The sequence below is a fragment of the Gymnoscopelus microlampas genome, assembly GCF_963454915.1.
Source record: "Gymnoscopelus microlampas genome assembly, chromosome: 5".
Taxonomy (NCBI): Eukaryota; Metazoa; Chordata; class Actinopteri; order Myctophiformes; family Myctophidae; genus Gymnoscopelus; species Gymnoscopelus microlampas.
In genome coordinates, this window is record NC_139942.1 from 43,630,117 (window position 1) to 43,647,214 (window position 17,098).

The 17,098-nt window shown below is 42.3% G+C and overlaps 1 protein-coding gene across 1 annotated transcript in view; it reads right to left on the reverse strand.

The window, feature by feature from the left end:
• The window catches only part of LOC311045127 (zinc finger E-box-binding homeobox 1-like), a gene marked incomplete at both ends in the record, with an annotated part of 82,697 nt that extends 70,205 nt beyond the window's left edge, over positions 1-12,492 (reverse strand). Inside the window, one exon of the mRNA XM_084056937.1 lies at positions 12,426-12,492. Within this exon, the coding sequence (XP_083913063.1) occupies positions 12,426-12,492 (67 nt within the window). The remainder of the gene's footprint in view (positions 1-12,425) is intronic.
• Between the last annotated feature and the right edge of the window lie 4,606 nt (positions 12,493-17,098).

Sequence of the window (17,098 nt, forward strand, 5' to 3'; positions counted from 1 at the left end):
CCATATAAATCCCTGATGTCATTAGTATATGCCCATATATGGGCATGCCCCCTTTTGTGCCCATATGGAGCTGACTTATTGCCTGATGCCATGGCGACACGTTGAAGTCAGACAACACACTCCATATTTGAGCGTAGCGACCTTGGGAACTCCTTTATGGCTGAGTCATGGTGACATGAGCGTGACCTCCCTTAAGCTAATTTTAATATAAGGTTATGCTCAAAATAGAGACGGTCGCCAGGTGAGAAATGGTTAACTCTGAAGTGTGTATAGCACTCAGGATTTCATAGTGTTCTAAAAGGCACTCGGTGGCAGCAGTGTCAATTAACACAGCATCACCCCTGGTCCTCTGCTCTGGTCTCAGCCATTCATCAGCCTCATGGTGGTGGGTGTGTCTGGCCCTATTACAGCCCTTCTCCATAGGGACACACGCCAGCCACTCACAGCACTGTACAGCTCCCTGCACTTTACCATAACAGCCTATCAACACCGAGGACAGCCAGAGCAGAGACAAACACGCGCACACACACACACGCACACGCACACGCACACACACACACACACACACACACACACACACACACACACACCTGTTTGTATTACAATCCTTGAAAGGACATTGACAAGGATGGCAATTTTATGAATGCCCTTTTTATTTTATTTTTAACCCCATATCTATACCTATTAAAAGCTTGTAGATCGGCTATTTTTGGGGGCGCAATGCCAGCACGCAACCAAGTATAACTCCAACCTAATAATAACCTCTATATGCCTATAATCCTAACACCAACCCCAACCTGAATCTTTTCCTAATTGTAAGCCTATAACTAAACTCCCCAAATCATTTTTGACATAAAACAACGATTTCTCTCGTGAGGACCAGGAAAACTGTCCTGACAATATCTATTGCTTTCTAATTCTTTCTACACTTGTGGGGACATTTGGCCCTCACAAGCATAGTAATAATCCAAGTACACAAACGCACGCACGTGCGTGCAGCCTCTGGAGGGCCGAGGGCCCAATTAACTGCCATCACGTGTAATTCAATAACCCACTAACAACACTCTCCCATTCTCATTTTCTCTGTCTCTCTCACTCACGCTTAAGATGTGATTTAACAATACATGGTGACTGCCGCTGTTATTTCATATACTGCTATAATGATGATGATCTTGTTCCACACTAATGTCTAAATACACAGTTAATAGTATATTAGAGTCAGCGTGTGCGTGTGCGTGTGCGTGTGCGAGATAACCACTGTCCTAACCTATTGCTCCCTTCCATTCAGTTTTATTCCAACCAGTTCTCAGAACCAGTTCATACAAACGGAATCAATACAACAATGGGAGGGAGAGAGAGAGAGAGAGAGAGAGAGAGAGAGAGAGAGAGAGAGAGAGAATGGGGGGGGGGGGCTAGAGAAGGGAGAGACTAAATATCACCACTCAGCTTCTAATCTAATCTTCCTCTCCATCCAACAGAGGATGGGAGAGCAGAGAGAGAGAGAGAGAGAGAGAGAGAGATGTAGAGAGCGAATGAATGACCAAATATCACTCTACTAAGCTTCTAATCTAATGTTCCATTCCATGATTTTATCCAATTCCATTTGATTCCATTCTGTCCGTTTCTATCCAATTCCAGTTCCATTCCGATCTGATGTGACCTGTTGTGTGCGTGTGCACGCGGTGCGGTGCGGTGTGGAGGTCTCTGGGGTGTCTTTAGAGAGGCTGGGCCCTCTCCTAACCCACCTGTCTACTGCCTGATGATTTATGTCCTTTGAGACCAGGACCGCTGGGAGGTCCTCTCTCTCTCTCTCTCTCTCTCCTGTTCTCCCCTTTTGTCTGCTCTGTTGTCCCGGGTTTGTATTCATTATTGCAGTTTCATTGCTTGTAGTCGTTAATTAAAGGAGTAGTTCACCCAAAAGATTACTTATTTTCTATCAATTACACACCCCATGAAGCCTTGAATTCATGGAGATTGGATACTCAATGGAGACTCTTTGAGTCTCCTACCGGAGACATTAGCATCAAATTATTGGCTTAGGAATGCGACAAAAACAAATTATTTTTGGAAATTGTAATTAAATTTCACCTATAATGACATGCCCAAAATTGGGATGCCAGGTTTAACATGGTCTAAGAGCTCATTGCCTGGTTGAGAAAGCAGAAAAAAACATAAAGGTTGTTTGAACCTTTATCGTTACGTCGTCCCGCTTTATTTCAACTATAAGCAAAGAGTGTTTCGTCGTTAACATTTTCTTACGCCGGAGAGCTACAGCCTAGCGCCTCGTCTAGTGGCTTTATCTTCAATAAAACTGGCACGACACTCGAATGAGAATGCGTTCAAACAAATAGAACTATCACAGAACGGCAGCGTCGCACTTCAGTGGCCCCCAGCTGGGAGATTATTGCTCGACTTAAACGTCTGGTCTGGTCTCTGTACAGTGTTGGGTTGGAGCCCTGCAGGGCTACAGCAGCCCAGGCCTGCAGGGCTACAGCAGAACCCCGGGGCTGTGATTTCAAAACATTCCAGGAGCAGGGAGCCTCTGTTCTCCTACGGCAGGAAGGACAGAATGGCAGGATATGCAAATGCTGGCGCTGCCGAAAGGAGGAGAGGAGTTTCCCACCAGCCCGAGTGTGAAACAGTGCTCTCCTTTACACACACACACACACACACACACACACACACACACACACACACACACACACACACACACACACACACACACACACACACACACACACACACACACTACACGCACTACACACACACACACACACACACACACACACACACACACACACACACACACACACACACACACACACACACACAATTGCACGCACACACACACACACACACACACACACACAATTGCGCGCACACCCACTCACATACACAAAAGCACAAGCGCCATACGCACAGGCTTGTGAATGGGACTCTTTCTTTTGATGCACGTAAACCTGCACAGTGCACACACAATCGTAGATATGCAACGTGCACGTGCACACACACACACACACACACACACACACACACACACACACACACACACACACACACACACACACACACACACACACAATTGCACGCACACACACACACACACACACACACACACAATTGCGCGCACACCCACTCACATACACAAAAGCACAAGCGCCATACGCACAGGCTTGTGAATGGGACTCTTTCTTTTGATGCACGTAAACCTGCACAGTGCACACACAATCGTAGATATGCAACGTGCACGTGCACACACACACACACACACACACACACACACACACACACACACACACACACACACACACACACACACACACACACGGTAAAGCAGGAGGGTGGTCAGTAACTGGGTCTTTTCTCTACGTGCTTTTCTTTTACATCTAGCCCTTAGTTAGTTAACAGCGCAATAGATATGCAATTTCTAGCCTTTCACTGTAAAGAGGGCCTCTTGAACACCTAATATTCAGCTGGAAGAATGGGCGTGATGGGAGAAGAAAATATGTTATTCCTGGAAATAGGTTAGGCCTAAATTAAACTTAAAGGTGGGCATGGACGTGTGATTTTCCACAGCGCTGGTGCTCGGGAGACATTTCACATGCTGATTCGTTGCCTGTATTGAGTCTAATGCAGGTTGCAGTGGTGAAAGTATATCCTCTTATATCGTATATCCTCCGACAATTTATTCTCAGCAATATTAATATACCTATACTAGGTGTTATAGAGGGGAATTACTTGGTTTCAATCATTCCATTTGTGAATTAATCAACAGATAAATCACCAGGTGAAATAAGTAGCCGTATACGTGAATTTGTCTTGGTAACATTGACACAGACAGCAGAAGTGCAATCCTTCTCACAGTGGATTCTGACACACGCTATAAGTAACATTATATTAAACTGACAGATGATGCCACTTGCCTGCAAGCTGCAGGCAGCATGATACAGCCATTCAGGTACTTTCAGTTTCACTTCAAATGAGATTTTGCTGCTCAGTTACGCTTAACCCTTCCACTTTGTCTATAAGTGGCTAAGGCCTGGTCTCTCATGTGGGTGCAAGGGGAACGTGTCAGGTTTCACAATACAACTTACACCTCTGTGTGAATGGCCAGGATTAGGTTTAAGTCACTAACCACCTTTTGAAATGATCTCCATGACCATATGGCCTTTCAAAATATGCTGCTTTACTTAATATACAGCTTATTAACAATATTTAAAAGCCTTCCATTGACCTACATATTGTAATTGTCTATATCACTTGTCTTGCACTGTCCCTTTGCACAAGTCCTGCTGCCGTCGTCAGTGTGCCACCATGTAGGTAAAGTTGTCAATGATGTTATAGCACTGATGCAACAAAATCACACTTCTTTGCACTAATCTTGACAAAATATGTAATGCTTCACACTTTTGTTCCACGCAGCATAGTACCTGCCTGTTTGTAGCAAGTCTACGTGCAGAAACTCTGTATGAGCTGTGCACCGAAATTACGCTCTGTAAAAATTGAGCGTATCCTTACAGAAAGTGTCCTTTGTTGTTGAGAAAACGTGTTGTCAGGGTTCTATTGAGCCATCTTCCCTCATTATGTGTGTCTGCTCTGTCAAAGTGTTATTATAATATATCATGTTATATCAGGGGACATCATTCTGATCACAACAACAAAACACTAACACAGAGGGAAGGAGCAATTTCCTCAGGTCCACACTTAATGAATGTAAATCCAAAGGAACGGAGCTCTGTTGTTATGCAAAGCCTGGAGGAAAGTAGCCGTTTCCCACCTCAGAACACCTGCACACCTGAAACACACACACGTGCGCACGCACACACACACACACACACACACACACACACACACACACACACACACACACACACACACACACACACACACACACACACACACACACACACACACACACACACACACACACACACACACACACACACACACACACACACTGAAGCTATCTAGTCAATTAGTCACAGCAGCAACATCTCTCCAGATACACCTCCCCCCCAAACCATAAAAGGTCATGGGAGGGGCTTATGCTAAGTTGCTAAAGACATCCTGTAGTGCTTTGTCATTCCGTAGGCCCATTTGTTCGAGGAAAACAGCACACAACACACACACACACACACACACACACACACACACACACACACACACACACACACACACACACACACACACACACACACACACACACATCATGGTGCCAGAGGCTCTTTGGGCCAAGGAGAAAGTAACATGCATGACTAATGACAATCAGTCAGTTAACACACAGCCACTTGTTGACCACTTCAACCACTTCCCTGTGATCACATGATTTCATTCATGATTTCAATCTTCACGAACATTCACCAGTATAAAAGACACTCTAATAACAACATGTCTAAACAAGACATCTTACTGATGGAAATCAGGCATGGTAAAAATCACCACCGCAGGCATGTGATCAAGGAAATGTGTACTAGTGCCAGTCACACATGAATGGCACTGGTGAACTTTACTTAAAGGTCGGGTCTATAATGCATTATAATCACATTTATAATACATTATGATGCATGTATAAGGCTTCATAACACTTGTTATAAATATTTATAATTATGCATAATTTGACTAACATGTGTTTACGCTATATAGGCTAGAGTTTAGTTACTGTGTTTCTGAGCCAATCACTAATAGACTTTGCTTATGCTGAGAGGAGACACTTGGAATTATGGGCCTCATGAACTCATACTTTACCGTACTGGACACCCAATATTTATTCAACAATAAAATCTACAATCGGAATCCATCTTGGAATCTTGGAACTTACAGAATCAGATAAGAAAAACGATATTGCCAAGTTAGTATTAGGTTAATCTCTCAAGACAGATTCAAAGGGGGGAAAAAAGTTGTCCTCCCTTTTCTTTGCCGATGGGTTCCCAGATTTCTATTAGGTTTATACAAAGACTTTGCTTTGCAGCACGGAACATTGAAAAACTACTTTTAATGCAAAAATATATATAATTGAAGAGCAACTGGTCATTGTAGAACATATATAGAGTACACTAATACATTAGACAACACTCACAGCTTAACAGAACATAAAGTAGATGACAATTGCAAGATGTGAGCACCAGCGCCCATCTTATACAGCTGTTGGGTTGAACAGCTCTGGTGCAGCAGGCCTAGGAGCTCTCATGAACAGACCAGGCATGGGAGTAGGCTGCTGTGTTTATCCTGCTAAGGTATGTTAACACCAGGCCGCATTCCTCCAGTCACTAAATTGTAGTGTTAGATTACAGGCCGGCTGGGAGAGCACTCACATATGCATGCACACGTACGTACACACACATGTACGCGCACATAAACACACCGCCGTCTAAAGGGAGGGTGTTGGATGATGCAGCCATGACAAAAAGCTTAACCACTTTCAAGTCCCTATTTTGGGCATGCCAATTTGCAGGTGAAAATTGTTCTCAAAGATTTTCCAAAATAGCTCACAACAACAACGCTGTGAGCTTGTAGATCAGTTATTTTTGCTGAACTGATTTTCAAGCTAACTGTACAACACGTCAAATCGTGACGTGTTGTTTGCTTGATAACCAGTTCTCATACTACGGTGTATACATAGGGATAAAAGCAGCAACAGGCAGGCACCGTGTGGACACGATAAATAGGAGTACAGTATAGCCTATTACACAGAGACGGATATCACAAGGAACATTTTGGGGAAATTATATGAATTAAACCGTTGCAATTCTGGGGAAATCTGCAGTTACTGGTAGGTTAAGCTTAGGGATATAGGTTTAGACAAGTTACTGAGGTTAGCTAAATAGACTAGCATCACCACCTCACCGGGGACAATTCCGCCAGGCCGGACGCTTCTACAGAACATGACATGCACCAATCATTCAACTTTTACATGGACATGTTTGCTAAATCACTTATTTGACTAATAGAAACGGAAAGCAAGGATTTGCGGAAAGCAAGGAACAGTGTGGACTGGAGTGAGGCTTCTTAATTAAGGAGGTGTACTGTTAATGTCCTATAAAGATGCAGAATGCAAATTGAGGGCACAAATTACGCTAACTACCTATCAAATGACATTTGTGTTTTGTTTGTTTTAAGACGTCAGCTTGTCTAATGTCCTTAACCTGGGCCCTATAGAGTGAAAATGAACGGCAGAGTTTTTATTAAGATGTTGCATTACTAATGATGCTTCATTATCTGCAACAGACAAGCAAAACAAGCAAGCAAACAAACAAGCTGTGTCTCTGTGTGGACACAGAGACACAGTCTAGTCCAAGTCTAGTCCAAGTGAAACACAGGAGATAATGACATATAGGACATTGAATCACTGATAAACTTGTATCCATAATGATTATAAACACCAAAACCAACACCCTGAAAGGTATAGCTACAATTCGAGTAATATGAGCTAGTCTATCATCAATAATACTAACTGTAAACAGGCTATATCACTCCTCTAAACTTAAAACGAGCCCCAGACTGAAAATAAACCACGTAGATGTATGTGTAAACAAATATCTCATCTCCCCCCAGGACCCTCAGGGGGGGGTTCCAGGGGGTCCCCAGCTAAAGTAGTTGATGTAGCATCACAATCATTTTAACCACTTTATCCATTTATACATTGGCTATTCAAAAATAGCAGATCTACAAGCTCACAGCGCGTCACTTTGCGTCACGCATGCAAGCTTGTACATCTGCTATTTTTGAAAATATTAGATTTTTTTTTTTTTATCATTTTGAAATTCTTTGACATAAATCTTCTCTTCTGGGGGCCCCTGGCACAAAACCTTTTCAGATGGGGGTCTGAAAAGGTCCTTGGCACGATAAAGTTTGAGAACTACTGGTCTAAGCTATAAGACTGAATTATAAACCGAGGATGATCACAATGAAAATAGGTTTCTATGTCATTTGGATTGCAGTGGTTCTCAACGTGGGGTCCCGGGGGAACCCCAGGGGTCCTTAAGAGACCAGGGAGTCCCCAGCTAAATGATTGATAGTTTTAAAGCAATAAATGGAGCCTTTTGTACACTCAGAGTTAACTTAACACTGAGGATTTTACAGTGGGGTCAAATGGGGGGTCCGTGGCCTAATGCCTAATTTCAGGCCAAGGACCCCCTTAGCCAAGAGAGAACCAAAGCAGGGACCCCCACTACATGAATTGTATACAATTGTGTTTATTTTTTGCAAGAGGCTTTCAAAGCTAGCTCACTTCATTTAGCTCATCGTCCCATCAATGTTAGTTGAGCATTGAGAGATTTGAGACTAGCTTGGAAGTATTTCACAGTTTTTTTCTATGACTATGGGTTGTCTCTCCAAGTGATGCTGCAGTTTTGATGGCTTCATAGATTTGTTTGACAGCACTATCATCAGTGTTGCCAAATTCAATGTGTTTTGTTTGTATATTTACAAATGATCTTTGCTATAATAATATGTTGGATAATATGTTAACTTCTATGTTCAGACTTTTTGGGGGGATAAAACAAAACAAACAAAAAATTCCAATCACCCAAAAACGTGGCGGCCCACTTATAGTAACTGCAGGGACCTCCTACGGGCCCCGGACCCCTTGTTGATGACCCGTAGCCTATAATGCATATCAAACTGGGGGTCCTTGAAATTAAAAAGGTTGAGAATCACTATTACACTGTCAAACATTGAACATTTTCATGTCAAGGACCCCCAAATTGATATGTGTTATTTGGCCGCAGACCTCTATCTGAAAAGAATTTGTGCCAGGGACCCCCATGACCCCCTGGAAGTCCCTCAAGGACTCCTGCCCCAGGAGTCCTGGGGGTCCCCACCCAGGCCCCACTTTGAGCACTGAAGAACTATCATCAATAATCCTAATTGTAAATAGAATATTGATAAATCGCTCATCATCTATTGACTTAAAAGTAGCTCAGACTGAAAATAAATCCAGAATGATGCATAAATAACATTGTAAACAATGAATATGGGATTGTTTTCATATCAAACGGACTATAGCTATAGGCTAACAGTCCAGGCGGGCTCCAGTTGTGACGGACATCGCAAATCACAGCACCTTTTCAGTGTTGCCATGTCTGCTTATTATAAGCGACTTTGGGCTTGTTTTTCTGTAAAGTTTCTTGCATAAATTGGTGGTTGCAGGTTGCGTTTTTTTTGTGGCTGCTTGTTTCTAACGTGTAGTTGCTTATTTGGGCTTGTTCCCTAATGTAGTTTAAACCAGTGATTCCCAAACATTGTCATGTCAAGGACCCCCCAAATGAATATGTAGGCTATTTGTCTACGGACGCCCCCATCTGAAAATATGTTATGCCAGGGACCCCCATACAAGATTTGTGTGTTGTTAAAATGTTTCAAAACTTTTCCACATTTTTCTTCAAGATTTGTTTTGAAAATAGCTGATCCACAAGCTCAAGCTTGTAGATCGGCTATTTTCAAATATCAATTATCAGATGCTTATGTGGCTTCTTTTGGGCTTGTTTCATAGATCTGGATGCTTATTTATCTCACACAACCTGGCAACCCTGCACCTTTTGCCATCTTGGTTGCGTGCGTACCGTTATACGGTGCCTCAGTGCGAGCCTCGCTTCTCTTCTAACAATAATAATACAAATTTAAAAAAAACTCATGAAACCACAAAACATCCAGGCACCAACGCAAAGTAAACATGACGGGGGGATGTTTATGATGAAAAACAGCACGAAAACGACATGATTTAATACACCTTTATAGGTGTTTTTGCAGCCGCAGCATCACCTATATTGCATACCTGGCTCCTCAATGAGAACAGCAACCTAACCGTTACACCCCGCCTTCCCTTTCCTTCACTGCAGCAACATAACGGTTATAGACCTGACCGCCATTCCTCCTGCTCCCCTCCACCAGGGGAAATTGCATAAGAAAGAAGTAACGGGACGCAACAATAGGTGGAAATAAAGAAAAGGTGGCACGACAACATGAGGGGAAAGGTGGAAAGCACACGGTGTGCAGCGATTATTAAAACGGATAATAACACCAAGCTCATTCAGAGAGACACATTCTAAAAGCTACACACAACCCCGTTAGTCTATTCTTCCCCCGTGTGTAGCCTCGAACACACGGACCTTTAGGATACAACTACTCGCTCAACACAAAGATGCACAGATAAGACGAACCACACGCAAAAAACAAACAAACAGGAGACATAAACAGAAGTGGAAAAAACGCATGTTGATGATATAAAAATCCCGCGAGAATGAAGCAGCGGAAGGAAGGAAGGAAGAAAGAAAGGGAGGAAGGAAGGATACAAACAAACACCGACACGCTTTTTAGCTATTATTATTAGCCTCCTACAGCATGCTGCACGACTACAACATCATCTGTTTACCTGCACAAGTTGACATGTCTCTCCTCAGCCTTCTTCTTTAAAAACGACAACCTGGCTGGAGGAGGAGAAGCCTTTTGGAACCACACTATACCGCGACCACGCGCACACACACATACGTAGGCTACATACACACACCGACGCTCTTTCCCTTTCCGTTTTAATGGTGGACGGACTTCAGAGAGCCGCAGGTGTTATTTATAGGACATTTGTGTCATCCCCGTTATATCCGTGCGTGCGTGTATGTGTGTGTGCCGTGCAGGTAAACATCATCACGGTAGCTCCTCCTGAACGTCGCTTCATGGGCGGCTCTCCTCTCCTCTCCTCTCCTCTACTCTCCTCCCCTCTCCTCTCCTCCTCACGCACCGTGCGTGTTGTCACCGCGTGGCGTCAGCAGCCACGGACGGAAAAAGGTGCTTTTAGTTTTTCCACACCCCCCTACATCATCGCATTTTCTTTTTTTTTTAATCTTAACAATTTCATCTAACATTAAAAAATGTTAACTCTGAGAGTGTAGATACAAATGCAACTATTTGGGCTACATGTTGTTGTACACTCTCGGAGTTAGATATAGAAGATACATTAGGTTTTATTTGTATGCACACGTTGCTATAAAACATTATGTTTTATTGGTTGAGACGGTAAAGGTCAGGTAAGAAACTACCCAATGAGGCGTTTCCTTCCCAAAACAGTCCAAAATTCAACTTCTATAGCCAGGCTATGGCTCTTCTTTTGTAGCCTATATATATATATTACTTATACTACAGTTTCCAACCGCACACATGATAATAAAGATTCTATCCTTTCTGCAGGCACACCACCAACCCATAAATCCACTTTTAGAAAACCTAGCTCTACTTTTTCTTCTCTTTCTTTAACACATCTTCCACTCATGTGCTGCTAGCTATAGGGCTACCTAACCTACCGCTTGAGAATAGCATTCCTTATATAGCCAAGACTGCAGCAAAAAAAAGGAAAAAGAAACCACACACGTTAATTTCTTCACTGCAACGCTTGCACACCTACAGGTGTAAGAACTAAGAACTCATCTTCCCTAAAGCAAAAGAAGCCCAGCGTTATAAACATGACAGTATTCCGACGTACATATAAGCCACGATGCCATTGATGCCAAATGCATATTATGGAATGATATCTTTATGTCGTCTGCAGCACATCAATGAATACACGCGGAGAAAGGAAAAAGTCATCCGATGATGAAAATGTCATAATAATAAGGTCCACTATTTAGTCTTACCTTATGCCCAGGCAGCAAACATGTGGCTGCGTTGCAGTGCAGCAGGGAGGGTGAAGTGAACAGATCTAACACCCCATGGTTGGAATAAAACAAACATCCCGTCGCAATGCCAACAGCACCGGGGCAGCAGTGGTCATCATCTCCGTCCCAACCAAAGCTCCTTAACATTTCATGCATTCATTTTGTCTGTCTGTCTTTTTTTAAATAGCCTATATATATATATCCCCCCCTGGCGTGGAAACAAAACGTATGCAAAGCTAAAGTTGACTTATTGTATTGCGTGTTGCTTACAAAAAAAATCTGCAAAGATTGTGGGAGCAGCAGCAACTTAGCAGCAGCAGCAGCACATCACGGCATATCTCAAGTCAAAGCCCAGGAATTACATTAGAATAAACTGAACAAACTGTGTCAGATTTGACCACCTGCAGCCCGCACGCTGGGCCCATCAAAGTGACAAAAGTGCACAAAAGCAGAATTAAAGAAAAGTGTAGACTAAACCAGACTATGACAAACAGGCGCTCCCACCATTAGACCGTTTAGAGTGGATGAGCGGAGTAACGGTCCTCATCATGCAGGCGCCGCTAGGCGGACACAGAGCAGAGCCAGGTATAACGGTCCACACACACACACCACACTGGAATAAATATGTCCACTACTTTCCCAGCGGCTCAAACTTGTCTAAGTAACGCGGAACAAAGTTCTTAAAGTCTGCAAAGAGACGTGTCTCGGTGGAGAAGCTCGCTGGTTGTACTATTTGTCCAGCCCAGGTTGATTTAACCAGCCTTCTAACACACTTTGACTTACCGTTATTTTCGCTATTCCTCTTCGGGTTCGCCTGTTTTCTGCGCTTACACCTGGGGCCATCCGCCATGATTCTTTCAGAGTGTGTGTGTGTGTGTAATGTGTGTATGTGTGTGTGTGAAATGCAGCCGGAGAGTCACCTCCAGTGTTGCCATGTCGGCTTATTGTAAGCGACTTTTTTGGGCTTCTTTTTCTGTAAAGTTGCTTGTAAAAATGGGTAGTTGTTGCGGGTTGCGGTTTTTTGGGGCTGTGTTTCTAAAGTGTATAGTTGCTTATTTTGGCTTAGATCCTACATTTTAATTGAAGTGGTTCTCGAATATTTTCATGCAAAGGACCCCCCAAATTAATATCCCTATATAGGCTACCCCAATGTGATAATATTTTGTGCCAGGGAGCTCCCTCCCATTATACCAGATTTGTGTTGTTAAAATTTGTGGCTTTCTTTTGGGCTTGTTTTCATAGACCTGGTTGCTTATTTCTCTCGCAAATGATGGCAACACTGGTCACCTCCTCGCCCCCCATCATGATCATACCCCTCACTCCCTCCCACTCCCTGCTTGCTGCACCTGGTTTGCGACACTGCTTTACGACATCACCTTCTCAAACACCTCAGCACATGGCCCCGCCTACTGGCCGCACATGTCTGTGTGTCTCTGTGTGTGTGTGTGTGTGTGTGTGTGTGTGTGTGTGTGTGTGTGTGTGTGTGTGTGTGTGTGTGTGTGTGTGTGTGTGTGTGTGTGTGTGTGTGTGTGTGTGTGTGTGTGTGTGTGCGTGCGCGCGTGCGTGCGTGCGTGTATGTGTGTGTCAGTCAGTCAGACCCTCCCCCCTCAGTCAGACCTCCCATATCCTCCTCTCTCTTGACTGTGGTGGCCCGTTATGTGAATTGCACTAGAACCACTTTCAACATTGTTTAAAAAAAAAAAAAAAAAGAAGCATTTTGTTAGCCTCATAGCATAATTGCCTAAGTCATATTTTGAAGGCTTTCAGAAAAGAAGAAATGGAAAAATGTACTTAGGCAAAAACAAAAGAACCTTTTGACCTAGGCAAAAAAAAAAAACACTAATTTTGCCTAAGTCATGTTTATCTGCCTTTATTAATTTCTGCCTACCTAACACTGCTGATTCATCCTGCCTTATTGCCTATATTGCTGCCTGCCTTATTGCCTATATGTTCTCAATTTGAATGTCACAAGCATCAGAATGCTTGTGACATTCAAAATAATTTCTGCCTAAGTCAAAAAGTTTGCCTCATAGCATAATTGCCTAAGTCATTTTTGGAATGTAACAAGCATTCTGATAGGCTTGAGGAAATGGGCAATAAGGCACAATGAAGCAGCAGTGTTAGGAGAGTATAGGCAGAAATGTCAATTTGGCCCAAAAATTACTAGGTAAAAATGCTATATAGGTAGGCTAAATAGGTAAATATGCTATGAGGGTAACAATTTTATTTTATTTTTTGAAAATAGCAGATCTACAAGCTCACAACGCTTCGCAATGCAAAGCATTGTGAGCTTGTAGATCAGCTATTCAGTGCACATAATATAGGGCTTAATCCCTTAAACCCCATGCATCCCCATTTCTGGGCAAAGTATTTGGCAAAAATACGCATGTTTGTGAGCTTGTAGATAGGCAATTTCTTTTTTTGCAAAGAGATTTGGTGTAGATGGAAAAAGAGCACATCCAACTAAGGATGGAGGCAACTCACGTCCAGTTTAGTAGCCTACATAGGGGTTTTAAGTTAACTAAGTGGTTAAGTGGTTAATTCGAAGGTGTTCCACAGGTGAGAATAATGGCTGGACGTACAGGTAGACATGCTGTTATTCTGTAGGTTACATTACATAAGAGCTTTCAGTGGTCACATTTTTTACTTGACTAAAAGTATCAATATCTGCTACAAGTAAAACGTCTGGTATTCAAAATTTACTTGAGTAAAAGTACAAAAGTATTGGCATAAAAATATACTTAAAGTACCAAAAGTAAAATAACTCATTATGCAGAATGTCCCGTTCCACAAGTTATTACTATGTCCATGAGATGTAGTGGAGTAAAAGTACAGAACATTGGAAATACTCCAGGAAAGTAAAACAAATACCTCAAAATTGTACCTAAGTAGGCTACAGTACTTGAGTAAATGTACTTAGTTACTTTACACCACTGAGAGCTTGTATGTTTTGTTGACATGTGTGTGTTATTGCCCTGGTCACTGTGGGAGGCAGACAGTTCACATGAGTGAATTAACCCTTTACATGCTGTAGGGCAGGCCACTGTTTCCCAGACACTGGGTCGGGACCCACCGCTGAAAAACATTTGTGGATTGCGAGTAAATATCCCTTTTTTTGTACATTTAGTTTTTAATTATTATTATTTTCAAAGATGTTCATGAATTAAAAACAAAGTAAAACATTTTTATAAATAATTTAATAAATAAACACAAAAATCTGTCCACACAGGTAAGAATTATTCTTGAACTAATGAGCAAAATAAATGATAAACATATGCCTGTGAATAATGCTGGGTAAATCCTGAAAAGCTTTACAGCATTTTCAAAATATAGTAATGTAATTCACATTAACACTGTGTTATAAGTCAATGGGGTTTGGAATTTAAAAGATTAGCCTGATGTTCAGCTCAACACTTTTGACCTTTTCCGTTTTGGAATGCCTCCATCCCCAGGCCCACATCCAGTCCCAAAACCAGATAAGAGAAGCAGGCAGTCATGGGTCTTTACTGTGTGATCTCTGTAGAGAACAAGTGGTTCTAACAGTTAGCATCAGATCCATGCCCATGGGCTTTGTACAGCAGAGGCCCACACACATACGTAGGACAGCACACTATTTAAGCTGTTCATTTGTACATATTTTGACATTTCATGCATTTACATCGGTGGTCCTCAAACCTTTTCATGCCAAGGATCTATTATGGTCACCACGGACCCCCATCTGAAAACAGTCTGTGCTAGGGAGGGACCCACATACAAGATTTGTGTTGTTAAAATGTTTCAAAAAATATAAAAACTTTTCTTCATAATATTCATAGATTGTTTGAAAATAGCTGATCTACAAGCTCACGCAAGCTTTCAAATAGCCGATGTAAATATATATGGTTAAAATGGTTAAACAGATTTTGATGCTAAAGTATACAGTATCAACACATTTTGCTGGGGACCCCCTGGAATCCGATCAAAAGGACCCCTGAGGGTCCGCGGATCCTACTTTGAGAACGACTGATTTAGATCAAACTTATTCAGAGCAATGAATGCAACAGTTGAATAACATAAAACTCCGATGTCCAAAACATTACAAGCGACTGATGTGTCTAAAAGCTCGGAACTCAAGGCCCAGAGTGTTAAGGCTGTCAGAGCCCTGAGCAAGGACAAGGACAAACAAAAAACTAAACAAAACTGCATTCAAACTGAAATACCTCCTTCATTTTTGCTCACACTGTCACTCTTGCAAGTGTATTTATCTATATGGGTATACCTTACTGCAGGAACTATTAATCCAGATACTCCCCCCCATATTCGGCACCTTTCCCATTGCTGCTAACAAGGTTTTACCTGTACTGTTGCCAACTTTATTTGTCATCTTTATTCTTCTCTTTTTGTTTTTCTCATTATTAGGATCTTGTTATATTGTATTGTTGTTGTTGTTAGCACAGTCTTGCAAAATATGCCAACATTTTGCTGCTTGTAGGCCTACCTGTATATGAGTGAGTGACAAATCAAACGCTCTTGAACAACTTTTAAATCTTGAATACAGTAATGAAGTAAGGTGTGCACGTTCCGGAAGACAACAAATCTAATATTCTTGTTCTGTTCTGTTATGATCTGATGTGATGTGATAAGAGAAGTGCAACAATGAACATTTCTTTTTACTATCATTTAACGAGATGCCCATGTACGAAGCAAATCCTGGACGGCAGATCTGTTACAGTCCCAGAGAGAGAGAGAGAGAGAGACACACGGAGAAGGTTTTGGGTTCAGGGACATGTAATAAGTTCAATGACAGTTCATAGCGGGTCAGTGGAGCCTCTCTTTGCGGTCCTGTCGTGCTATTCTTGTACCTGACTAAGATCAGGTTTCCTGTCCCGGACGTACCAGGTGCTGCAGTATACCTAAGCCCCTGTGTACCTCTCACAGTCAGCTGACCTGTTGTGTATTTGTTTAAAGGAAGGAAGGAAAAGATTGAGATGCATGGTGCAGTACAAAAGTGCTTTGTCTGTGTTGATTGCGTCACCATAGGCTACTTATCTCAACAGCATCCTGGTGAATGGAAGTACACAGTAAAATCCTCAGCGTTAATTCAACCTGGGGGCCAAAATACTGTGCCAAATGGACCCTATTTTAATTAGACTCTGTTATTTTATCCATTTGTAACTCTGAGAGGGTACATAATGTAACCCAATGGACCTGTAAGGGTCCATTTGGTTACATATGTACCCTCTCAAATGGACCCTATTTTAATGACTCTGTTATTTTATCATTTGTAACTCTGAGGGGGTACATATTTAACCTAATGGACCTGTAAGGGTCCATTTGGTTACATATGTACCCTCTCAAATGGACCCTAATTTAATTAGACTGTTATTTTATCCATTTATAACTCTGAGAGTGTACATATGTAACCTAATGGACCTGTAAGGGTCCACATGGTTACAGTTGTACCCTCTCAGCGTTAA